Below are 26720 nucleotides of genomic sequence, written 5' to 3'. Positions count from 1 at the left end.
GCAGCACTGGGAACTGAAGCTAGGGTCCAACATGCTGGGCAAGTGTTCTACCGTGACTGACATGCCCAGCCCAGAGTTAGAAGTCTTTCATATGTTCACTCACAGCCCTGTTAAGTTTGATTTTGTCTGCCTTTGAGCAATATAAAAATATAAAAATCATTTTGCCTTTTCCACATGTCAGGGATCCACTGTAGCCCAGAGGTGCACTGGCTTTGACTTCCTCATTCTATTCCCAGTGCCCAGGGAGTCAGCCTGTATGATGCAGATTAAAATGCTCATGCTAAGCCTGGCGGTGGTGCACATCTTTAATTCCAGCACTCCGGAGGCAGAGGCAGGTGGATCTCTGTGAATTCGAGGTTAGCCTGGTCTACAGAGCAAGTTTCAGGACAGACTCCAAAGCTACACAGAGAAACCCTGTCTTGAAAAACAAAAACAAAAGAAAAAAAAAGAAAGAAAGAAAACTGTCTCCTAACATGCTGTATCAACTCATATTCCTACAAACAGCAAAGGAGATCCTGTGGATTTAATAGCCTTCGGAATAATTAGGTATTATCAGATTTCTGGTTTTTTGTTGATCAACATGAGTACAAGTCACTTTGGTTTTTTATTTTACTTCCCTCTAGAAACAGCTTTCATAGGGGCGGGAGGGGCATTTCTTCAATGGAATCACCATTTATATTATTTGCTTGCTTTTTCAAATAGGCTTTGTATTGATCCATACTTTTTTTTTTGTAATATCACCTGAGATTGGACTCAGGACTTGGTGCATGATCTACCACGTAGGTGTATACAGGACTTTTTTTTTTTTTTTTTTTTTTTGGTTTTTGAAGTCAGGGTTTCTCTGTGTAACAGCTCTGGCTGTCCTGGAGCTTGCTTTGTAGACTAGGCTGGCCAGTACTGGGATTAAAGGTGTGTGCCATGACTGGCCCAGCCTGGTCCTTCTTTTAACAACTGAAATATTGTCTCACTAAGTTGCCCATGCTATCCTTGAGCTTGCTGTTTAGCCCAGGAAGGCTGTGAACTTGTGGTCCTTTTTTTCTCAGCTCCCCAAGATACAACTGTATGCCTCCAAACCTGGCTAAGAAATTTTAAGATACACTTTAAATTCTTTATTAATAAATACATACATAAAGTATTAAGTACATAACTGTGCACCATGTGCATATCCTCAGAGGCCAGAAGAGGATGTTGAATCTCCTGAAATTAGAGTTACAGATGGTTGTGAGCTGCTGTGTGGGTGCTGGGAACTGGACCTGGGTTCTCTGGAAAAGCAGACAGTGCTCTTAACCACTGAGCCATTTCTCCAGCACCTTTTAAATACATTTTATGATTAATCTTATGATTTTATGCATCTTACAACTATCTTCTCCAAGTCTGTAGCCTATCTTTACATTCTATCGAGGACTATGGGGGTCCAGCCCCTCGATAGTCCCTTCCCAGGGAAGGCTCTATCAACCAGCTGAGGATCTATTCTTTAGGGTCGGTAAATCAGTCTACGCACGCAGAGTTCTTTGGTCCATTCGCTTTAATTCCTCTGACATAACATCCTTTATACACAGCTTCAGTTCTGTTCTCATGTCTAGCTCCTTTCTTGCCTGATTTCTCTATATATATCTACTGTCCCCTCTAAGTTCTATCTTAATTCCTTCATCTAGTTCTGTCCCTTCTAGGTTCACATCTATCTAGTTCTTTCCCCTATCAGCTCCTCTCCCGTTTCCTTCTCTCTCATCTGGCTCTTTCTCATCTTGTTCTTCCCCATCTGGCTCTTCCTCATCTTCCATCTCGTTCCTCTAGTCCTCTCTTTTAGCTCTTCAATCTAGTTCTCCCCCATCTTAGCTTGTTCCTCTCAAGTTCTTACCCATCTCGTTCTTCCATTTTCTTTTCTCTTCTCCGTCCTCTCCTGCCCTGGGAGTTCTGGTATATATACACTTACAAGCAGTATTTCCTTAGCAGTGCAAAGCCAGGCTTCCAGGGTCAAATGGAGGGGTGATAAGAATAGGCTTAATTGACACATCTGCCAGGCCTTCTCAAACAGGTAACCTGGATGCTTAAGTCTGTTCTTAGAGAGTACAGAGGTATCTCTGATAAGGTACTTTCCTCCATCTGGTGATGGACCTGGCCGGATGCTACCAATAATGATAATTACAGGGAGGCTTGAACTGGGAGTTCTGGCTGAGCATAGCTGTTAGCACAGAAGGTTATCTAAAAATTCCTAGAAGTGGTTAGGTAAGTAGTTAGAGGTCTATAAAGTTAGTAAGGCTGTAAGAAAGGAGGGGTCTGAGCTAAATTGTGTAAAGCTATTACTTAATGTCTACCTGACCTAGGCGGTGTCCCCTTGTGGAATTTACCTTAAGTCAGGAGACTCGCCTGTGGGTTGTTATCACTGTTAATCCTCGGAAATTGGGTGATGTCTCCTTTAGTCCTTGAAAGTGGCTAGGGGAGATATCTGATTCCAGAGAAAGCCTTTCCTGAGGCTGTTCTCCAAATGCCTGGAATGTGTATGTCTAGAGAGTGATCAGTCCACATTGTTAGCCCTTCTTAGGGAAAAATCAATTGGGAAAACTATGAAGGCACACATGATTTTCATAACAGAATACAGCTGATATATAACAAGCCAAGTAACACCAAAAACTCCTTGGGATTTGGCTTCCTCTGGAGGAATTCCATGATCCCTCCAGGTAGTGACTTTGCCATAACCAGCTGAGTTCTTATGATATATTCCTGCGGCCCGCAACAACATTCTCTTTAAGATATGCTCTGATGAATGGAGTGCTTAGTTTCAAACAGATTCTGCCAAACTTTGATTAGTTGTTTGCCTTTTTCCATTCTCTAGATTTTTGTCTAAGATTAAAACAATCCGCTCCTTGATAGTTTTAGACTCCTAAGACTAGAGAGAGATATCTGAGAGGTAGAGTGTTTATCTACCATGCTCAAAGCTCTGGGTTCCCCAGCCAAAGAAACAAACAAACAAAACCCCCAAATAGTATTTGGACTTGGTCGTCATTCATGTTTCTCTTAGTCAGTTTTATCAAGTTACATTTTTCTAGGCATTTTACCAAAAGGTTTCAAATTATTGACAGAACACTCACAGACTTTTCTTCTAGGCTTCCAAACATCTGGCACATCTATAGTTATGCTAGTGTTTTTGTTCACGTTTGTCCCCATTCTTCTTAAACTAAACACAATCTATCTACCACCTATTGTTGTTTTGTTGCCTCACTGACATGCTAGGCAAGGACTGCAACACTAAGCTACCTCTTGGTACCTCATTTTGTTTAGTTTTTGAAACAGGGTTTCATTTTGTAATCAAGAGTGGCCTGGAAATGACTATGTAATTCAGGTTGCCCTTGAACTCATGGGGACCCTCCTGTCTGCCTCCTGAGGTCTGGGAATCATCTGGCTTTTTCAGTCCTTCCCTACAGTGTCTGTATTAGCACACTGGTTTTCCTTCCTACCTATCATCATCTCTTCTTTTTTGATTCCTCTGTTCTATCATTAAAAAGGGTTCTAGATTTTTTAAACTTATTTATTTATTATGTATACAGTGTTCTGCCTGTGTGTCAGAAGAGGGGAACAAATCTCATTACGGATGGCTGTGAACCACCATGTGGGTGCTGGGAATTGAACTCAGGACCTCTGGAAAAGCAGTCAGTGCTCTTAACCGCTATGCCATCTCTCCAGGCCCCTTGTTTGTTTTTTTGCAGTAGTGCAGATTGTCCTTAAGGCTTCACGTATGCTAAGAAACACTCCACTATCAACCTATATTTCTAGGTATCTTATGAATTTATTTTGAGACAAGATCTCAATAAGTAGCCCAGGCTGACCTTAAATTCATGATCCTCTTGCCTCAGCCTTCTGAATAATATCTGGGATTACACACACACACACACACACACACACACACACACACACACGATTATTAGTTTTGCTTTTTTTGGCTTTTTGAGACAGGGTTTCTCTGTGTATTCTTGGCTGGCTGTCCTGGAATGCAACGCACTCTGTAAAATAGGCTGGCCCCTAACTCACAGAGTTCTTCCTGCCTCTGCCTCCCAAGTGTGGGGATTCAAGTCGTGCGTCACTACTGCCTGTCTTAGTTCTGTGATTCTATATATGTTTTTTTTTTTAATTTTATTTCTATAATGGCTATAATTGCTAAAACTACTAAACAATAATCTATAAAAAAAAAAAAAAACTAGTATAACTGCCTTCCTATAGTGGGCATGCAACTGCATGGTTTGCTGTTGCTTAGACAGAGACTCCATTGAACAAGAACAAAAGCAGACTAAAGAGGAACAGGAACCTGGAAGACTGAAAGAGTTCCAACTTCAATTCTTTTCCTAAGCTAAATAATGCTAGAATTATCTCCTTACAATCTGGACCTCATTCATGTCTCTAGAATGAAGCACTTTTTCTTTCACTCAATGTTAACTATTGTAATAGTGTGATTATACACCATTTAAATTTTAAAAAGTGGTGGAGGAAAAAATTCTAAGACCCCAACATTCAAGAATATTCACACATGAATTCACATGTATGCATATAATTTGTAATTGCTTATATAAAAAATGTGGTTTACGTAGGCATGGTAGCACATGCCTGTAATTCCAGTACTTAGGAGGATCAGGAGTTCAAAGTCATCTTAGGATACACACTGAGTTCAAGGACAACATGAACTACATAAGTCAGTCTTAAAAAAAGAAAACAAATCTGGTTTAAACAAAGCCTTTTTTCTTTCTATTTATTCATTAACCCATCCCCAGGGCCTAGTTCCTACAATGTATAAAACTACCATTTTTCACAATAACTACCCTTGCCTCATAAATAATCTAAATTTCTAATGAGAGAAAATAGAAAGAGACAGAATATGTATCCACAATTGAGGAAGGTGCTGACAAAGACCAAGTATCCACAATGGGAGAGGAGACAGCACAGATCATGTGTTCACAAATAGATGCAATATAAAGAGTCAAGGTGGCCAAAGAATATTGCTTACCTGAGTATCCAAAGGAAATACTGGAGATGGGGCTCAGGTAGATGCCTTTGCCATAGGCTGCTCCATGCAGCTTGCAGGGAAACACCAGGATGAATATATGAGCCTGGGCTCCCCATGGCTGTATATTAGGCATCCACAACACTTATACAGTCCTTTGACCCTTCATTTATCTACCTTCTCACTCATTCAAATAACTCTAGGCACCTAACTCTTGAAAAGCTGATTGGCTGAAAAGGGGATCAGATTAAACTGCTTGCTTACAAAATACTGAAGATTAATGCCTTGGAGAACAGGGATTAACAGAGCCACTGAGTCCCTGCCTCAGCATTCATACTTAGGACCTCAATCCTTCATACATTTTCAGATTCTCAAACAAAGGAACTATGGAAGAGGTAGCAGGAAGAGGAACAAAAACCACTCCCAGTAGTTTCTCAGGGCAATAAAATAAGTCTTTGTAACAACAACTTCAATAGTCACAAAATGGAAACTCTCTGTCATAATAGGTTAATTTCTATTCACTAAACCAAAACACCGAGCTCAACTTAAAATGTACAACAGCCATATTCATTCTATATTTACAGTGCCAACTTTCTCTGTAGAGAGGCTCTATCTTTCTCAAGATAGGCTGGGCATGATGATGCTGCAGCATGAACAGATATTCAAGCACTTTAGAGCAGACTATCACAAGCTGAGTGAGGCAGGGAGTGGAAAGAAAGGGAAAAGGACACTGCCTCACCTGCAGTTTGGTGTAGGATGCATTGACCAGCCCATTGCGCAGGATGGAATGCCAGTTCTCAATGTGGGACCCACTGTAAGGCAGGATAGAATGTAAGTCCCCTCATGGTAGGAGATTCCTAGGAGTACTTTCAAGACTGCCATTACCACCCCTCCCCCTTACCCACACAGTACATGCAGATGAGCAGACACACCTAATGACTGATATATTCACAGATACAGTCACAGGCAAGGTGTGTGTATGTGTGTGTGTGTGTGTGTACACACACACGTGTGTGTACGTGTGTGTACACGTGTGTGTACGTGTGTGTGTACACACGTGTGTGTGTCTGTGTGTGTACGTGTGTGTGTACGTGTGTGTGTGTGTGTCTGTGTGTGTGTGTGTGTACGTGTGTGTGTGTGTGTGTGTGTGTGTGTGTGCACGTGAATGTGTGGTTAAACCTTACATCTCCTGTTGTTCAACTAACCACATCCTAAACCTGGATTTTCATTTGCCTATTTTCCTGATGCTTCAAATTCAATAAATTAATTTCAAATTCAATAAACTTATCACTGATCTCAAATATAGCTTCTAGTCTAGAGGTCACATCGTATTTGTTGTTGTTGTTGTTTTCTTTGTTTGTTTTTTTGAGACAGGGTTTCTCTGTGTAGCTTTGGAGCCTGTCCTAGAACTCGCTCTGTAGACCAGGCTGGCCTCGAACTCACAGAGATCCACCTGCCTCTGCCTCCCGAGTGCCGGGATTAAAAGCATATGCCACCACCACCTGGCAATGTCGTATTCTTTAAAGAAGCACTAAGACTCCCTCTGAATTACCCTTAATACTTTTCTCTTTCTTCTCTCCCACAGTTAGATATAAATAGTGGATTTCTTCTCCAAACTTTCAAATCTATCCTTCCAATCTGTTCCTTCATATTTATTTGCATGTAAATCTTCTTTCCATTCAACTACATCGTAAGTAATTTAAAGATAAAGACCATGTCACACATAGCACTTTATCCTTTATAGAGCACCTACCACAGTGGCATTTAATAAAAAGCTGTTGACTAGTTGACAATCATGAAAAAACAAAACTCGTATATCTCAAGGCCCTACCATCCTATCCCACCTACTGCCGCCCAGCTCCACCAGCCTTACTGGAAGGCAAAGGTGCTTCCGTACAGCTTCTTGGCAGTCCGGAACCGAGCCTCCTTGGCAGGAGGGCTGCTCAGCAGGAGGAATTGGTGTGAGGTGTGCATGAACTTCAGCTGCTGCCCAGGGTGGGGGTGGGATAAAAAAACAGAACAGAAATAGAGATCAGGGAGGGAAAGGTTGGAAACAGGAAACAAATCAGATTTACACAAACCCCAATCAAGGGAAATCTGTTTAGGCTCAAAGACTATGCTGATGGACAGACAGTACCAACCAAGCTAATTAGGGGCCAATACAGGTAGTAGGCACAGAGCCCCTCCTTGCCTCTCACTGTTAAGTCTGAAGCTTACAGAGGGAGAATAATTACTTACCCTGCTGAGAGGTAGTTTGACAATATGTGACCTGTTGCTAGAAATTATCCTGGGAAGAAACAGAAAAAGGGGAAGGGACAGAAAAAGTATGTGGTGAGGCTATCCTGAAAAGGCAACTTTCCTCTGATCTAGGTACTGCAAATAAGATTCCAATGTCTGAATTGTGCGATTATTTCCAGGTCATAGTTGATATTTCTTTTAAGTGATAATGCTTCCATAGAAATTACACATATAATTATATAGATTTTAAAGGGAAGCTACCAACCAGACCAGTTACTTATCAAGGAATTAAATAACAGATAAAAAAGTCAGAGGGAAGGCTGCTACACCTAGGGAGAGAAAAGCATGGAACAAAAAGAATATCAGAAGCTGGGGTGGCAGCAGTGGTGGCGCATGCCTTTGATCCCAGCACTCAGGAGGCATAGCCAGGTGGATCTCTGAGTTCTGAGACCCGCCTGGTCTACAGAGTTGAGTTCTAAGACAGTCAGGGCTACACAAAGAAACCCTGTTTTGAAAAACCAAAAAAGAACTACAAACAAACAGACAAACAAACAAACCAAGTATCAGATGTTACCAATTAGAGAGAGAGGTCTGAATAAAAAATGGTTAAACTTGTGTTTGGGTTTAAAGTCTCAAAACTGAGGCTCAGGAGCCAACCTGTGTAAGCTCAAAGGAATCCTAAAGGATCTCAGGGATGGGAAAATAGAAAGACACTGTATAGATTAGGGGTAAAAACCCAAAAGAAATTAGAAGAACTTTCTGAGGAGTCAAGGACAGACTAGGCTGTATATAGCTTGAACGTAAGGGTAGGAGAACAAAGGCATAAAACACTGAGGGTTCAGCAAGAGCACTATCTCCTGCAGTGGTACTGTACAGTACTCTCTGTACATCATCTATGTACTTATTTTGTGGTTGTTTAAATTTTTGTGTATGTATAAGCAAGTGTGCATTGGGAAGGTCCATGGAGGCCACAGTCAACTGCAGGTGTTGTTCCTTAGGACATGTCCACCTTGGGTTTTTTTTTTTTTTTAGTTTTTTTGAGACAGGGTTCCTCTGTGTAGCTTTGTGCCCTTCCTGGAACTCACTCTGTAGATCAGGCTGGCCTCAAACAGATCCACCTGCCTCTGCCTCCTTGTTTTTTGAAACAAGTCTTTGACTGGGATCTGGGGCTCACTGGCCTGTCTTTGCTTCCCAGGGCTTCGATTACAAGTATATGCCATCATCCCTGAGTTCTTTTTTGTGAGTGCCAGGGATCAAATTCAGGTCCTCATGCTTATATGGTAAATATTTCACCAACTAAGCAATCTCCCGATAACTTATGATGCTACTTTAGAAGTCTATGTCTGGTAATTACTCAGGCTATGTGGTAATAATCTACTGCACTGGCTATTAGTGTCAGGGGCTGACTTGGACGGAGGCAAACTAGAAAGAGAAGTTGTCGGAAAAACAGGAGAAAGCAGCAGGAGGGAGGAAGAGGAATGGAACAGTCCAATCTTTTTGCTAGCAGTAGGAAACAACAGTGCATCTGGCTCCAGCTGCTCTTCATCAGGGAAGGAGATAGGAGGTAGAGATGAATTTCTTTGGACACACAGAAAACTAAGTTGAAATGAACTGTATAAGAAAAACTCAAAACTTCCTAATGGCAACTATAGTTAATAACAATAAATTTTTGAAAACTGCTGAACCATCATGGACAATATCCTAGCACTGAAAAAACTCTAATGAACCATTATATAATGCATGCTATACATGACAAATACACTTTTTACAAATCTTATAATTAAAAGAATTAAGTAAGGAAACAAACATTTGGGGAAATATGGAATACTTAAAGAGAACTTGAGAAATCCCGTCAGAATTTGTGGGTGCTTTGTAGTTACTGTCAAGTTGAGACTTGTCGGAAAACCACCAAGAGAAAGTAGTCATAATACAGAACCTTGTAAAGAATGCTGAATGCCTCTAGGAGAAAGTATAGATCCATGCCTACAACTCTTTCCTTCTCCACCCGCTATAAAGCCTGAGCCATTCTATCCATACCATTGCAGAAGAGGATGGGCCAAGGGATCCAGCTTGTCCATCTGTTTCTTGATTTCCAAATATGAGCCCTGCAAGACAATGGCCATAAGATTATCTCCCAGGAGAAGAAGGACCCCTCCCACTCTCAACAGACTACTGGGACCCAAGGCAAGATAGGCAATTGGAAGAACGAAGACAAGGGGGTTCCCACCCTTAAAGAGGCTCAGTCAGGTTGGCAAGACTTATAAATATGAAAATGACTGAAGATGCTTACAAAACAACATGCAGGTGGGTCTCCCTCATTTTATGCAACTCCTACAGCTCTAAAAATGCTGCTTATAAATCAAAAAATAAATAAAATCAATGTCCCCCAAAGATTAGGCTAAAGAATCCTTTGGCAAATCTTCACATAAAACAGTCTTTCTAATAGTAAACATCCCTTCTAGGTGTACCTTCTGTGTTAATCTGCACTGTGATATATAGCATTTGCTGAGAAGAGGCCCACCTGTAAATGTGAGTACAAATGAATGTCTATTCATGCAGAGACTGCAGACGAGGGGTGGGGAAATCTGGTGAGGGACAGCCTTGAGTCAGAGGATGATCACTGCTCCGGGTGGCTGCCCCACCCCTAGAAGGACAGAAGATGCAGCCCCTGGATCTAGCTCCTCATCTCCAAGCCCCCTCTTCACCCTCCCAACCTTGGGCAGAGGTCTTTCCCTAGTTTCTCTAATTCCCCAAGAACTATGAAAAACAGTTAAAACATGAACAACTTGTGAAAAAATATGCAGCCAAGGTAAAGGTTGAGAGAGACACTAGGAGACTTAGGGTACGAAAGTTAACAAAACAGAGAACAAGAACTGGGAAGGTTACAAAGGAAACAAAGGAAACATAAGAATTTGAGTAGCTTCTCTAAATCTTTACCCTAGTCCTGTGAATTACAAACAGGAAAGGGCACTGAGCTAAGCAAAGAGAGGGCAAAATACCTGGGTCATTTCCCGGATGGACATCACACTATCCAGAGCTTTCTGAAGCCGCTCATAATTCTTTTTCTGTTGATAATCAATGGGAAGAAAAGAATTAGAAGAAGAAAAATAGTAGATACAAAGATATGATGATTTCCCAAAAAAAAAGGTCAGTTTAAGTCTAGACTCAAGTATGCCACAGAAAAAACAAACTTTATCAGGAAACGTTAGAGTTGTATACTAGTCTTTTTACCAGTTGAAATTAAGTCACAGAACACCTTCAAGTATTACATGCCGTTTACAAATGACAGGGGATATTCTGTTTATTTGATTTTTTTTTCATGTCAGGATTTTGGTGATGCTAAGGGTTGAGTCTATGGCCTCACACATGCTGGTAAGTGCTCTACATTGACTTATACTCCAGCCCGTTTGTAACTAAAAATATTTCTGTGGCTATTCTCAGAGATGTTCTCAGAATTAAATAAATGTATAAATCTAGCACTGTGCCCAATATATAGTACTGACAGATAACAATGAGGCACTGTGATATGCAGTGATGGTTAATTTTAGAAGTCAATTTGAAAGCTGGTGGCGCACGCCTTTAATCCCAGCACTTGGGAGGCAGAGGCAGGCAGATCTCTGTAGTCAAGGCCAGCCTGGTCTACAGAGCAAGTTCCAGGACAGCCAGGGCTACACAGAGAAACCCTGTCTTGAACACCCACCCCCACCCACCCACCCCGCTGCTGCTGCTGCTGCTGCTAAAAGTCAATTTGACTAGGTTATAGGGTACCGACATATTTGGTCAAACATGGTTTCTGGGTTTGTCTGTGAAGGTGCTTTGGGGTTCAGATTAACAGCTGAATGAGTAGACTAGGCAAAGCCAATTGCCCTTCTTAATAAGGATCTCATCTAGCCAAATAAAGACCCAAATAGAGTAAGAAATCTAATCTTTCCCAATCCTGGCCATTGAATAAAAAGGTATTCTTCACAAGTTGGGGTATCAGACTTTTCCTGGCTTTAGATTTGAGTGAATTACACAAATGGCCCTTGTGGGTCTTGAGTCTACATGGTTCTCAGGCTTCTGAACTAGAACTGGAACATCATTCATCACAGACTTTCTAAAATTTCCAGCTTGCTGACTGTAGATGTGGGAACTTCTCAGCCTCCCTAATTAGGTGGGACCATTCTTCATAATAAAATCCTCTCTTTATAATATATATGGAAATGATGGAATATATTTATAGTTATCCACAGCCTATTAGCTGTTTTTCCAGAGAATCCCCACGGGTATTTTATATATTATCTCTCATTTTGTTACAGTCCACAAAATAACCACTACCCCCTTTTACAGGCAGGGCAGTTGAAACTGAGAAAGATTAAGTACTTTCCCTAGCATCATTCAATGATGAAGCCAAAGACCCTCTGGTGGAATCCAGTCTGGCTGACTCCCATTAAGCCTATATCCTGTCATTGTTGTTTTGCTTTATTTTCCTACCAGTCCTAATCCCATTCTTAGAGTAAGCTAGCTTGAAATTTACTATGTAGTCCAGGCTGGCTTTAAACCCTAAGCCATTCTCCTGCCTTAGTCTTCCGAGTGCTGGGATTATAGGTATGAGCAACCTCATCTAGCCCAGGTCTATATTCTTTCCATCATGTTGTAACGGGTACTAATTTTTCTTCCTTTCTTTTGACAAGCTCAGCTATTTCATCAGATTAACCCCAGTGTTCAAGAGTAACCAAGAAACAAGTGTTCCATTTCTTCTGTCCTTTACTCAGTCTGTTGTGTGTACTGGAATGGCAACCCCACCTCCCACCATTAACATTTCTGTCCTTTAGCCCTTTCCTCCCAAACAACTATACCTTAGGGTTAAAGGCCAGAGTCTTAGGATCAGTGGGGTCCACCACAGAGGGATAAGGCTCGAAGATGATGCTCTTTCTAGGGGACTCCAAAGCTGCTCTACACATGGCCACCAGCAGATCTACCACCTTAGGAGAAAAGAGAGGGAAGAACTAAATGATTGCCCAGTTCTGGCAGTCAAGTGGTCTCCAGAATGTTCCCCCACGCCTTTTATAGCAAATGCTTTCAATGCTAAGTTGAAAATACAAAATTATAAAAATTCAGTAATAGGGCTAGAGAGATGGCTCAGTGGGTAAGAATATTTGATGCTCTTGCAGAAGACCAGGGTTCAGTTCCTAGCACCCAAATGACAGCTCACAACAGTCTGTAGTTTCAATTCTAGAGGATCTGAAACCCTTTCTGACCTCTATGAACATCAGACACCCACATGGCACACATACATACATGCAGGAAAAACACTTATACATATAAAAATAAAAATAAATCTTTAAAGTTCAAATACTAGCAAAATAATTAAAGAAAAGAGATACCATCTCCAACCTACCAAACAAATTCATTTGCTCCCAAGTAACTACAAAATTTGATGAATATCCTTCCAGATATTTTGATATACAAATAGTTATCTGTCTTTCCTTCTTGGGCAAAGGGGGAGGAAAATGAACTGAGGACCTCATCTAGGCTAAGCATTTGCAACTCTTTAACTCAAGTAATCCTCCTGCTTCAGCCCTCCAAGCAACTAGGAAGATAAAGGAACATGCCACCACAAGCCTGGCTTAGTTTTTGATTTTGGACATGACTATATATTACAGTTTTGTTTTTTTTTTTAATGGTTTTTCAAGGTAGAATTTCTCTGTGTAGTTTTGGTGCCTGTCCTGGATCTCGCTCTGTAGACCAGGCTGGCCTTGAACTCACGGAGTTCTGCCTGGCTCTGCCTGCCGAGTGCTGGGATCAAAGACATGTGCCACTGCCGCCTGGCGCTTGTCAGTATTTTCAATGTAAGGATATGCCATAATTTGGATGGACCTCCTACAGAGTTCATTATCCATTTTAGCTTTATTATAAACTTTATACTTTAGTGAGCACCATTAAGTATGAAAGCATATTTGGAGGTTAAATTCTAAGGAACGAAATAGCTGGCTTCCTTTGCTTGTTTGTTTTGTTTTGAGATAGGGTCTTACTTTGTAGTTCTAGCTGTACTAGAACTCACTGTGTAGACCAAGCTGACCTCGAACTCAAGAGATCCTCCTGTCTCTGCTTCCCAAATCCTGAGGTTAAAGGCACTGACACCACACCTGGCCTCTTTCGCTTTTCTTATCCCAACTCCCCAGTGTCCTTTTCCTCTCTCATACCTCTGCTCCAGTAGCCACCTCCTCTGCAGCTCCCGACATGACTCCCAGTGTGTAGAAGGAGAAGACGCATAGTTCACGAGTACAGACAGCTGGCTAAAGAGACATATTAAACAGACAGGAGAGGCATGGGTTATGTATGGAGAAGGTTTAAGGAGAGATGAGTTGTGTGCTGAGAAGATATGTGTGTGTGTTGAGGGGGACTATCAATCAAAAATGTAAATGCCTTACTAGTAAGTTTGAGTGATCTTTTCTACTTATAAAATTCTCTCTGGTCATTAAGGTAGTTGGATGTTCTCTCTTCTGAGTTTCCAGAACGGTGTTCCTTGCTCTTAAATATATACACACAGATTATAATTTATAGCTAAGTGTTCTGCCTACCCACCTAGATTTGGGAACAGCCAAATACACCCTGGTCAATACTAGATCCCTGTTTATAAATGTTAGGTGGGAATGGTGTCTTCAAAATTATTTTTATACCCTTATCTCTCCAGAGAGGATTACTGAAATTTGTTTTCTGAGAAAACAGTTCTTTCTAGAGTCTATAGGATTGTGAACAGAATGTACCCTTTACTAAAGGCATAGGAAGAAAGAAGAGATAGGAAGCAAAAGGCCTTGGTCAAGTAAGAGGGTCAGAGCAGGGGCCTATACCTTAAGCATAGACCCATTCTGGAAGACATGCTGCTCATCACACACCACGCAGTACTCATTCAATGTTGGAATCCTCTGCTCTGCATACTTCATGATCTGGAGAGAGAACAGATTCAATATCTTTTGGAAGTATAGAAGTTTTTCATGTTGTTTTGGAGATAATGGAAACAACTGAATCTTTTCTAGGTTAGATTCTGAACTTAAACTGATGGCTTCACTACACTACTAACCCTGTATGATACTACACAAATAGACCAGCAGGATCTTTGGCATAGAAGTCTTGAGTTAACATTTCACATCTATTATTTACTATCAAATATAACTAGGCAAGTCAGATATATTTAGCCTTGTTTTCTTCATTTATAAAGCAGGACATGGGCTGGAGAGATGGCTTAGAGGTTAAGAGCACTGACTGCTCTTCCAGAGGTTCTGAGTTCAATTCCCAGCAACCACATGGTAGCTTACAACCATCTGTAATGAGATCTGGTGTGAAGGTACACATGCAGGCAGAACACTGTATACATAATAAATAAATCTTAAAAAAAGAAAGCAGGACATTATGTAGCTCATAGGCATACTGCAAGAATGAGATCTGTCCATGAAAGTATTTAAATTTGGGGAGGTGGTATCAAGCCTGTCAACCTGAGTTCCTGAGACACATACATAGAAAGATAAAACCAACTCCCACAAGCTGTCTTTTGACATTCACACAAGTGCTATGCTATGCATGTGTGTGCGCGTGCACGCACGCACGCACGCATGCACACTCTATGGAAGAAAGATGGCACAAATCCAGAGCTCTTGCAACAATATCTTAAACTATTTGGTTTTAAATTTTTATTTACTTAACACTGACTTAACTTGTTCCTGTGTATAAATCAGGCTGTTCACATGTTTATGGGCTGGTTAATAAGCCTGTAAGTCAGTGGTTCTGAACCTGGGGGTCGAACAACCCTTTCACAGGGATAGCATATCAGATATCATACATATCAGATATTTTACCTTATGATTTATAACAGCAGCAAAATTATAGCTATGAAGTAGCAAGAATAATAATTTTATGGTTGGGGACACCACAACATGAGGAACTGTATTAAGGGGTCACAGTATTAGGAAGGTTGAGAACCACTGCATTAAGTGTTCTTGATAATGCTCTGACCTTAAGGAGGGAATCTACGCCTTCTTTCCTTTTGTCCACTCAATATAGTTCTGCGAACAAATCAACTCAGGATGTAACTAACTCAAGAGCTGTGGGTTAGGCAGTTAGATGGGTAAGCAACAGGGAAGAGCTTTGGAAAAAAGCTCTGGACTTGATTACCTGCACAAGGAATCCATACTCCAGAGTGGGGATGTTTTTGCAGTGACCACTGACCTAGTAAGAGTTCAAGACAGATCCTATGAGTCTCCTATAGAGTGGGGCCCAACACACACCCTCATTCACACCCTCATCCAGGATTCTCCTAAAATAGCTAAACCTTAGCTCAGATCAGCCTAAGTAATCACAAAACTGGAGAGACCTTTAGAAGTTTTTGTTAAAGGTTCTGGAAAGGTTCACCTGTCTTTAACCCCCTTCAAAGTTAGAATAGGTTGACACAGCAGCTGATTACCAAGTTGTAACCATAACCTAACTATATTATACATGACTTCTCCAGACTCTGCTTTATAAACTACTATCAGACAGGCCAGTCAGACATGATACAAGCACTTAATAATTAAATCATTATTTAATTATATATATTTAGATACAAGCTTTTAATAATTAAAAACTATTCCATTCTATACATTCATGATATTATGTCTGGACTTGGCTGGACAGCTCTACTCCTCACCCCTTTGAAAAGATATTCCCCTACATTTCCACCCCCACCCTCCTGATGCCCACATCACACCATCCCCAGCCCATGTACCAAAGGAGAAGTCCGTGCTGGGGGAGGGAGGCCCACGTGCTGGGGGCACAGGAGACCTGCCTGGGGGCTGGGGGGATAGCCAAACACCTCTACTTTGGGGTTCTTCATGGTACAAGAAATGGAACGATTCATAAGGCGCCCAACTCGAAGCTCTGGTACACCCAGTTTGCCTTTTAGCATGGAGTCTTGTATGATAGGAAAACTGGGAGATCTGCAGAGAAAGAACAGAAAAAGTAATAAAACTGGGAATTCATTATGAGTTCTAGAAGAGAATTAGAGAAAAGAACATCGTAGGCCGGCGATGATTATAAATTCAAGGGGATAGTCTATTGTTATCTTAAATAATGTCAAACGAGAATAATGAATCACAAATTTGACTTCTGCTATCATTATCTGTATGTTCTTCAGGTTGTGGCACAGAAAATGCAGAGGCAGAGCCTAGCCACCATGTCATTAAGACCAAGTATAACTAAGTACACTCCTTAAAGATAATATGATTATTCTATGTTGTGAGAGAAAAGGACTAAGCATTTAACACTCTGCTAGGCAAGTAGTTGATCCTAAAGCTTGCCTAATGTCAACTATTTAACCATCAAAGGTGGTCTGTAGGACACTACAAATATAGCTTTGGGTCTATCTTTGGAGAATCAGAAGACACCAAAGTGTAGAAATGTAGAACCAGTGTCAAAGAATGGAGCAATATTTGTTTATAGAGCCTAGGTATCAGTACATCCTACATAAGAGCAAGAAGTTAGTGTCCATTACTCTGCTTCTTTAGGACAAGAAATAAGGATGAGAGCTGAAGTAAGATGGAAAGATATAGGGGTGTAAAAGTTAAGGAGTTCTTGCAGAGGACCTGGGTTTGATTCCCAGGACCCACATGGCAGCTTACAGCCATCTGTAACTCCAGTTCCAGGGATTCAACACCCTCCTCTGGCCTCTGAGGGCACCAGGCACACACATAGTGCAAGCAAAACACCTATAAACATAAAAATAATTTTCTAAAACGACGGAAAATAATACACATGCCTCCAAAAGCTAGGTATTGTGTTTTACATAAGGAATTAGTTACAGATATTGACTCAAGGGGCTGGAGAGATGACTTGGTAGTTAAGAGCATCTGGCTGCTCTTCCAGAGGTCCTGAGTTCAATTCCGAGCAACCACATGGTTGCTGGTGCCCTCTTCTGGCCTGAAGGCAGAACACTGCATACACACTAAATAAATAGATAGATAGACAGACAGACAGACAAATAAATAAATAAATGAATAAATAGAATCAGAGTAGAAAGGTAAGGACACAAAGGAAATCCAGGACCATGTGCTATTATTAGTAGTAAAAGGTACAGAATTTAGCAGACTCGTATTAAAGACAGAAGAAATCAACTTAGGCTTTTAAGAAGGTGAAAAGACAGCTATTTGGAAGTGATCAACTCTAGGGAAATATTTACTTGGGAATGGGTGAGAAGATGCTGAGGCCAGCTCGGAACTTCTTGATGGTACCACTTGCTTTGAACCAACTGTGCCTCTTCTCCTGCTGGGTCTTCAGGAAATCATTGCTCAGATGTTTCCATTGTTGGGATGTAAACATACCCAGGATCCTAGGAGATCAAGTTCAAGAGGCAATATCAGGCAGAAAAGGACAAAGAAAGGCAAACTAATCTACAGACTCATACACTATAAAGCTAGTTACAATAGAATAATGTATGCCTAAACCCTCCCTTGATATGACACTGGCATATGGAAATACCATCTGTCCTAAAGCACCATCTTCATCCTAGGAATAAACATTCACTCTCATTACCTCACCAATGGGCCAGAACATTTCTCCAACCCTAACCTCTCCTGTACAAATTAAGTTGATATACTGTACATCAAACACCTTGCATATTCCAAATTTGCCTTTAAACAGCATATTTAAAATTCTTATCCTACAAACTTGTTCCTCTTACGTTCTTTTTGGTAGTATAAGATTACCCAGATATTCGGGCTAGAAACCCAAGAGTAATTTTCCAATATTTCTGGATTCTTAGAACATTCAATATATCCAAATCAGTCAAATATTACTAAGTTTATAACATATAAATCTTTTGTCTACATATATGTAGGGAAAACATTCCCATGTAATATGAGTAACTCAATGTTTGTTTTTTTCGAGACAGGGTTTCTCTGTGTAGCTCTAGCTGTCCTGGAACTCATTCTGTAGACAAAGCTGGCCTTAACTCAGAGATCCACCTGCTTCTGTCCCTGAGTGCTGGGATTAAAGGTGTGTACCACCACTGCCTGGCAATAAAAAAAAATTCTAGTATTTGGCATGCTACCAGAGTAGTTTTCTAAAAGTAAATCAGACCATGTCCGTTCTTTGCTAAAAACCTTTCATGAGGGCTAGAGATGGCTCCATGGTTTTGAGTGACGGCTGCTCTTCCCAAGGATCAGAGTTCAATTTCTAGAATCCTCATGGAAGTTTACAACTACTCTTAATGCCAATTCCAGGGGATCCAGCAACATCTTCTGGCCTCCATGGGCACTACCACACTTATATACATATAGACACTAAGACATATAAAATAAAAATAAATAAATCTTAAAAAAAAAAAAAAAAAAAGCCTTTCAATAGAAGCCAACAAAATGGCTTAGTAAATAAAGACTTGACTGAGTTTGATTCCAGGGACCCACATGGTGGAAAAAGAGAACCAACTCCCACAAATTCTCCTCTGATCTCCATACACACACTGTGACATATGCACCATGACACAAACATGCCCACAAAATAAATAACTTCAAAAAACAAACAAGCATGTACCAGAAACCAGAGGCCTTGAGCCAGACCAATGACTCATTGCAATGAACATTTGCACATAAAGCAGACTGGACAAAAGGGTAGACTGTGTGAGGTACTGAGGCTCCCAATGCCACCAGGATAAAGAGGTGTTGGAGAGGCAGGAAAGATGGAGGAGGGAAGAAGTTTTTTTGTTTTGTTTTTTGGTTTCTTTTTTGTTTCTGTTTGTTTGCTTGTTTTGGTTTGGTATGATTTTTTTTTTTTTTTAATTTTCATTTTGGGGGGCTGCTGCAGTGGGGAGGAGAGGATATGAAGGAACTTGGAGGTGAGCAGAATTGGGGTGCATGATGTGAAATTCCCAAAGATTCAATAAAGAAATTATGTTAAATATAAACAAAGCACCGGGCGGTGGTGGCACACGCCTTTGATCCCAGCACTCGGGAGGCAGAGGCAGGTGGATCTCTGTGAGTTCGAGGCCAGTCTGGGCTACAGAGCGGGTTCCACGAAAGGCACAAAGCTACACAGAGAAACCCTGTCTGAGAAACAACAACAAAGATAAAAATAAAAAAATAAAGCAAAACAAACCAACAAACTACATTTTAGTGTCCCCACTGCCTGAGCCAAAAGCTCAGCATCTTCCTGGATTTGAAGCTTTCTTTTCTGGATTTCTTGCTTTCATTGCTTGGGCTTTACCATCTCCCTACACACAGGCTACTTTGTTTGACAATGTCCCTGCAAGTGTTATCTACTCTGAGTCTGTCTATGTGGATAATTCTTAGCCACACTTCAAACCCATTATCATCCTCCTTTCATTCTTTCACTCACAGCCCTCCCCTGCCCACAGACTGAGTCACTCCTTCCTCTAGGTCCTTTCTAAACTGTTAAACCTGATTGAACTCTGACAGTGAACATATCTGACATAGAAAATGTGCTTCAGCTTTCTTTGTGTATCAAACACTCAAATTTCAAAACTTCAGCACAAACATCTTAATACATTCAATACCCTAAACTTGTCTAAGCCTCCAGAACCCTTCTGAGGAAAACATAAGAAAAAATAAGAATAGTGTAGCTCTGACTCTAGGCTTTTGATTCCACTTTTCTTTAAATGCTAGGTAATAATGAGCCTTTCTCTGAATTTCCAGGAAGTGTCATGTCAGACACCCAAAAAAATAGGCTTCCCATCCACCACCACAAATCTGGCTTCCTAAATTCGTATTGTTGGTGGTGGTGGTTTTTCAAGACAGGGTTTCTCTGTGTACCCTGGCTGTCCTGGAACTTGCTCTGTAGACCGGGATTCCCAAATTTATTTTAACTTTTCCTAGGAATATTTGAGAAGGACATTTTTGGAAGAAAATATGACGTTCAAGGCTTTGACACATTTGCTGTTATAGTCTGGATTGTGACTGTCCCTAAAAGGTTAACCTGCTGCCGGGCGGTGGTGGCGCACGCCTTTAATCCCAGCACTCGGGAGGCAGAGCCAGGCGGATTTCTGTGAGTTCGAGGCCAGCTTGGGCTACCAAGTGAGTCCCAGGAAAGGCGCAAAGCTACACAGAGAAACCCTGTCTCGAAAAACCAAAAAAAAAAAAAAAAAAAAAGGTTAACATGCTGAAGGCTTGGCCCCCAACCTGTGACACCATTGGGAAGTGGCGGAATATTTAAGAGGTAGGACTTGGTGGAAGAAAGTTAAGTCATTGGGGACATATCCTTGCAGGGGATATTGGTACCCTGATCCCTCATGTATATGTGTGTCTGTCTTTGTCTGTCTGTGTTTGCCAACCACACTGTAAGTTGAACAGACCCCTTCGACCACATGCTTCCACAATGATGTACTGTGCTGTCAGATATGCATAGGGTCAAGCTACTGTGGGCTGAAATCTCTAAACTGTGAGCTAAAATAAAATGTTCTATCTTCTAAGTTGAATAGTTCAGTTATTTTGTAACAGAAATGGAAAGCTGGCTAAGATACATACATCTCAATCCTTTTCCCTCATATGTCCATGAACAAAAAAAAGTTCTTACTTTTTTAACTGAAGACCTAGCCCAAACCCTTCTTTATTCGATGGCTGGAAAACTTCAATTGATGGTTCTGCAAAGAAAAGAGAGTTTCCAATATGTGCATACCTCTCATCTCCACAAAGTTCAAGTCATAGTTTAGCAGGATAGCTTCCTCAGACTCTAGACACAGTAGTTGTTACATACTCTCAGGCATATCCAACTTGTAGTTAAGGATAGCTATGAATGTGGCTGAATACAAAATTGTAACTTACTTAAAACATTATGAGAATTTTGTAAATTTTATTTATGTATTTATGTATTTTTGGTATACCAATTGCTCAGTTCTTGAGTGTGGATTTTTGAAGAGGACAATGTGTTGGAATGTCAACAAGTTGGACATGCCTGTATAGTGGAGGAAGAAAACAGCAGCAGACTCTAGAAGCTATTTGATAAATTTCAAATATTTTCAGTGGGAAGTTGAGAGATTTGGATAAGAATAAATATCTTCAAATCAGAGAAAACAATTTCACTAGTCAAGAAGAAGGCTATCAGATGACTGAGGACGAGGACACTAATGACAAGAAATGGAAAACAGACGGTGAGCACAAAGGTCTTATTTCCAATTTTATTTCTACTTCAGTTAACTTAGGACTTTGGATCAGACCACACATAGATTATCCACTTGCCCAAAGTCACTGCCTTTACCTGGTCCATCAAGGTACTGGGAGAGAGAAAACCGTAGCCTCAACACAATAGGTTCCGTTCGAAGGACCTTCCAAGCTGTAGATACTTCCTCCTAAGAGAGTAAGAGAAATAGCTTTTGGTTTACCACAGAGAGGAACAGACTACAAGTTTCCACTATATGACACACACATGCACCTAACAGTACACACCAGTGTCTGTTGATGGTCTAGGAAAGACAGAGATGAAGAATATATGCTCCAAATATAGCACTCAAGAACAAGACACAAAGCCTACATGAAAAAATCCGTAAGGCAAGCTACACATGCTGTTGGTACTACTTACATCGAGGAAGCTGATGTTGATATGGAGGTCAATGTCCACATCATCGATAGTTCCATATTCTCTACAGGGACACAGGCAACCACAGGTGAGACTCATTAAGAGAGGAGGGAATAGAGAGGTAAAGAAGAACTAACCCTGGAAACAGGAGAAGGGTGGAAGGTAGCTCCATACTTAAGATCTTAGCTGTGTATCAGATCACTTATGACCATAGCCCTTCTTACATCAAAGGGAACTAGTGGCTAGAGGTTATTTAGAATGAGAGGGAATAGCTAAGAAAAGTAGTTTTAACTCCTATACCCTATAGTCAACCATGTTTAAATACTCTGAGCAACCTTCTTCTATTGCTAAACTCATAAATTTATCAGTCCATCACACCATCAAAAGGAAACTCTAGCCTTTTAAAGATCCTTGTCATCCTGAAGTGGAGTCCCACCTGATAGACACAGAGTTCTCACTGTAGATCTCCTTCACTGCTTCAATGTCTGCATCAAGCTGTGGGTGTCTATACAGGTCAGCAGCACAGCTCCCCTGGTGCAGCAGTGAAAATAGTGAGGTAGAAAGAGATAAACAAAGGGGAAGTAAGAAAGTAAAAAGAATATGAAGATACACCAGGAACAGGAAAAACCAAAGTGCCAGCACATAGGCTCTTGGTTGTAACCCTAGCACAAATTCCATGGAACAAGTCTCTCTACCGCAGTCTAAGAAGGTTTCAGTAGGCCAACAAGCAGGCTTTCTTTCTTTCTTTCCTTCCTTCCTTCTTTCTTTTTGGTTTTGTGAGACAGGGTTTCTCTGTGTAGCTTTGCGCCTTTCCTGGAACTCACTTTGTAGCCCAGGCTGGCCTCGAACTCACAGAGATCCACCTGCCTCTGCTTCTTGAGTGCTGGGATCAAAGGTGTGCACCACCACTGCCCAGCTCCAAGCAGGCTTTCTTAAAGAGTTCATATTCTCAAGCTCTAGCTTTCCCTCCTAAATTTTGCCTTTTATGAAAATTCAGATGAGTTCTATCTGAAGAGTGTCCTGAGAGTCTGAACAGTTTGGCTTAGGATTGCAATTGGTAGCAATTGCATTTTTCTACCTAGCAATGATAATGAGCATTCTCTAGGAGCCATTTAAGATTTGATCCTAATGACGAAATGAGAAGAAAATGATAATTTCATGTAGAGGATGTAGTTTATGACAAGTCCTAGGCATGAGCAAGGACAACACATCAGTTCTCAAAGATTTCCGTCAGATCAGATCCCACTAATATTTTCTCCTACTTCATCTCTGTTCAGCAGAACTTCTTTCCTTCTTGATGTACCCAGCATATAAAGTCTAAATCATCCAACATGAGTTTGAGGGAATACAACCTCACCTGAACTCCATATAGGAACTCCTCTGATTCATTATCTCCTTCTGAATCATCATCATTCCAGAACTGGCCTTTGATGTCCTGGAGATAAACAACAACATGGACTAGTGTAGGGTAACAGGATGGGAAACAGACCATCACATTTCTTGTGATAGAATAACTGAAGCCTTAATAACTTAATCCTCTTACACCTTGCACTTCACTCTTCCTGAGTCCAATATTATCTATAGTCTAGCTCTGACTCAGTGGGACAGAGGAAAACATACCTAAGCTCTCCATCATCACTTCCTCACCTCTCTCGCTTAATGTTTTGTCTTTGAGGCAGGGTCTCACTATGTAGCCCTGGCTAGCCCGGACCTTGCAGCAATTCACCTCCCTCAGCTTCCCAAGTGCTGGGATTAGGGTACAAGCCACCACAGCCAAAGCTCACTCCTACTCTTCTATCTCCAAGTGTTTACCTCTCCCTTTCCTTTTGAAGAGAACAGGCCTACACAGTTCAAGTAACACTGTTTCCACACTCCTCCTTCCTTTAACTTCAAATAGATATTTCCAAAAGGGCAAGAGAAGGGAAATACCAGGAAAAGGTGAAGTCAGCTTTTTGTCTTATCTGCCCCTTAGATGATTAGTTAGGAGACATGAGGAGTCAGTCCTCACCATTGGGTCAGTGGGTCTCACACACACTCTCAGGTCTGTGCTAGGCAGCACCCCTCCATACCACCAACTGAACCCAGGCCAACAAGATGAGCATTTAGGAGATCACAGGATGAGAAAAAGGAGGTGATGATGTCATAGGTACTGTCGATCTGCTGGGAATGGCAGGCTCTGCTGTTGTGGTAATAAGTCACTGTCCTGTGGAAAGGAGATTAACAATTGGGTTCACCATTTATTAGCTGGGTAGTATATATACAGGTATATTTTATCCATATATAGTCACATGTAAAGAGGCATAATGCATGCAAACACACATACTTTGGTAGTTCTTATCCAAGCTGAAAGCACTACAAGTCGAATATACATTTGTGTAATCCACTGAAAGTTGAAAGTTGGGACTGGAGTAAGTATCTGCTCTAGTCTACAAGATTAAGGCGAAAAGTAACAGTGGCAGGACCAATTGCTTATGCTTCTGTGTCCAATTTATGAACAGCTTTCACAATACCAATCCTCACCAGCATTATGAACCAGAACCAGATTCTTTTTAGACTTTGTTCCTATTTTCTCATAATGAGCCATCATCACTTTTTATTTCTTTGCAGGTGTATTGTGTGCAGGCAAATGTATATACAAGTCGGCTCCCATGGCTGACTCTTGGAGTCTTTCTCCTTCATTTTCTGCCTGACTGAGACAAGATCTAAGTCTAGCTAGCAGGCTTGCTGAGATCCTATCCCCACATTCCCAAAGCTGGAACATAGCCACTGTGCCCACCTGACATTTATATAGGTTCTGGGGATCCAAACTCTAGTCCTCACACTTGCATGGCAGGCATTTTAACCAACAAGCCATATCCCTAATCCCTCATTATTGCTTTTAAAACATCAGCTTTAGTTAAGCTTGGTAGTGCACACCCATAGTCCCAGCAATAAGGAGGGGGATCTAGGGTCAGGAAGATAACATGTTTGAGGTGAGCCTGGGCTACATTGAGGACTCTGTCTCAAAAATAAATTAATTCAAGGGGGCTGGAGAGATGGCTTAGCGGTTAAGAGTGCTCTTACAAAGGCCCTGAGTTGGGTTTCCAGCACTTACACCAGGCAGCTCATAACTGCCTATAACTCTAGCTCCAGGGGATTGAACACACATATTCAAAAAATCAAAAGTAAATCTTTGAAAAATAAAAGCAGTATTACTAGAAGCCATTCTATTACAACCATCTAATGTACGGAGTTCTCAGTAACACTGACGATGCTCTGGTAAACACTGTCTGAGTTAACAGGGTTGTCTTGGAACCTAACCTCCACACAGTTATAGTAATGATCAAACAGGCACTCAGAAAAGCACTAAGCTCCTCCCCCACTTCTAATCCTAGAAGACCTTCATCCTGTAACAGGTTATTTTTAGCCCCACTGAAGCCTTCACTTGCAACATATCAGGAAAAAACACTCAGCTATGAAATTATGAAGGCTTGAATGGTAAAGGATGTCAAAGCTACTATAATAGTAGGCTTTTAAAGCTTTCTGCTGCTCTCTAGATCAGTAGGTCACTAACATTACCTATACATTCCAATCGGCTGGGGAGCTTTCAGCTTAGACCACACACACACACACACACACACACACACACACACACACACACACACACACAGCCTTATCCCATAACCAACTCGTACAGTTTCATAGGAATTAATCATAAAAGTTAAATCAGTTAAATGCTCTCTACTACTAAGCCAAAACTAGGAATCACTATTCTAGTCCTTCCTGGCTCCACATACACCTCAATCTAACCCACTCTACACTACTCAGGGGTGTTCTTGGTCCTTATTATGATTCCAAACCTTACTTTTCTACATCGTTGGTTCTAAGTAGGCTGGTGTGCCTACAGCATCAGTATTACCTGGGAACTTGTTAAAATGCCAATTCTTAACCCTCACCCTGAGATTTAGTGAAGTAGAAAAACCAGGGCTGGAACTCAGTGATGTTTTAACAAGCCCTAAAGTTATTATGCTGCATGATAAAATTTGAGAACTAGGTCACTGCATCTTTCAAGGGTCTGTCATTTCTTCTCAGATACCAAGTTAAACCCAGTAATTGGTCCAGTGTGTGGCTATAAAACACAACACCAAAGCAAACTCTACACAGCAGTCCTTGAGCTGACAGTACTACCTCACTGATCAAAAAACAATATGCAAAAGTCAATTACAACTGAAGTTCTTAGAGACGAGATAACCTGGTATCTGGTAAGTGTTTTGAAATCTACTGCGGGGATGAGTATGAGCAGAGTACAATTATATGTATGAAAAACTCAATGTTTTGTAGGTCAACTAGAGTTTTATTTTTAATTTTAGAAATTAAGTACTACCCCAGTTCCAAATAAAATAAGTGGGAAAACAGATGAAATAAATTTTGCAAATTGTTAATAACTTTGAGTCAGACATGGTGGCACATGTCTTTAATCCCAGCATTCCAGAGGCAAGTGGATCTCTTTGAGTTCTCAGCCAGTCTGGTGCTATGTCTCAAAAAAAAAAAAAAAAAAAAAAAAAAAAAAAAGTTGGTAACTGATGATGCTGAGGAATGCTGGGATTAAAGGTATATGCCACCACTGCCTGGTGGAGATGGTTATCTAGTGGCTAGCTCTGCCCTCTGATCTTTTCAGGCAAGCTTTATTTGTTAAAGCACAAACAAAATAACACCACACAAGGGTTTCTTATACTTCTTGGTTTTTGGTATACAGTTGGAAAACTGCAATTTAAAATCAAGGCTCTCCCTAGAAAGTCAACTCTACACATGAACAGTAAGATTCCCCTTGTCTCCCTGCTGTTCTTCAAACACAGCAAGCATAGTCCCACTACACAGCCTTGTCTCTACTGTTCTCCCCTTTTAGGATCCCATTTTAGATATTCACACGCTGGTCAAAGGTCACCTTAAATACCCTATATAAAATACCTGCACTAGC

At 41.0% G+C, this 26720-nt stretch overlaps 1 protein-coding gene across 7 annotated transcripts in view; it reads right to left on the bottom strand.

The window, feature by feature from the left end:
• Positions 1–26720, bottom strand: part of Parp6 (poly(ADP-ribose) polymerase family member 6) — a 34019-nt gene that overhangs the window by 5368 nt on the left and 1931 nt on the right. For 2 of the 7 annotated variants that reach the window (XR_013052766.1, XR_013052767.1), the window contains exons 3-19: positions 23772–23966; positions 23121–23198; positions 22200–22294; positions 21767–21827; positions 21446–21536; positions 20765–20831; positions 17418–17567; positions 15969–16179; positions 15380–15433; positions 14062–14157; positions 13414–13506; positions 12067–12192; positions 10228–10293; positions 9266–9333; positions 7229–7277; positions 6864–6973; positions 5730–5802 (exon numbers count right to left, since the gene is read on the bottom strand). Coding sequence is in view for 4 of the 7 variants with exons in the window: in XM_006971472.4 (XP_006971534.1) it covers positions 4994–5063; positions 5730–5802; positions 6864–6976; positions 7229–7277; positions 9266–9333; positions 10228–10293; positions 12067–12192; positions 13414–13506; positions 14062–14157; positions 15380–15433; positions 15969–16179; positions 17418–17567; positions 20765–20831; positions 21446–21536; positions 21767–21827; positions 22200–22294; positions 23121–23198; positions 23772–23774 (1564 nt within the window). In the remaining 3 variants the exon portion in view is untranslated. Of the gene's footprint in view, positions 1–4993; positions 5064–5729; positions 5803–6863; positions 6977–7228; positions 7278–9265; positions 9334–10227; positions 10294–12066; positions 12193–13413; positions 13507–14061; positions 14158–15379; positions 15434–15968; positions 16180–17417; positions 17568–20764; positions 20832–21445; positions 21537–21766; positions 21828–22199; positions 22295–23120; positions 23199–23771; positions 23967–26720 lie in introns of all 7 variants that reach the window. The other 5 variants (XM_006971472.4, XM_016003757.3, XM_076576402.1 and 2 more) reach the window with 5 other exon arrangements.

Source organism: Peromyscus maniculatus, chromosome 7 (genome assembly GCF_049852395.1).
Source record: "Peromyscus maniculatus bairdii isolate BWxNUB_F1_BW_parent chromosome 7, HU_Pman_BW_mat_3.1, whole genome shotgun sequence".
NCBI classification, from domain to species: Eukaryota; Metazoa; Chordata; class Mammalia; order Rodentia; family Cricetidae; genus Peromyscus; species Peromyscus maniculatus.
Note: the sequence above shows the minus strand (reverse complement) of the source record. Positions and strands in the feature narration are given on the sequence as shown.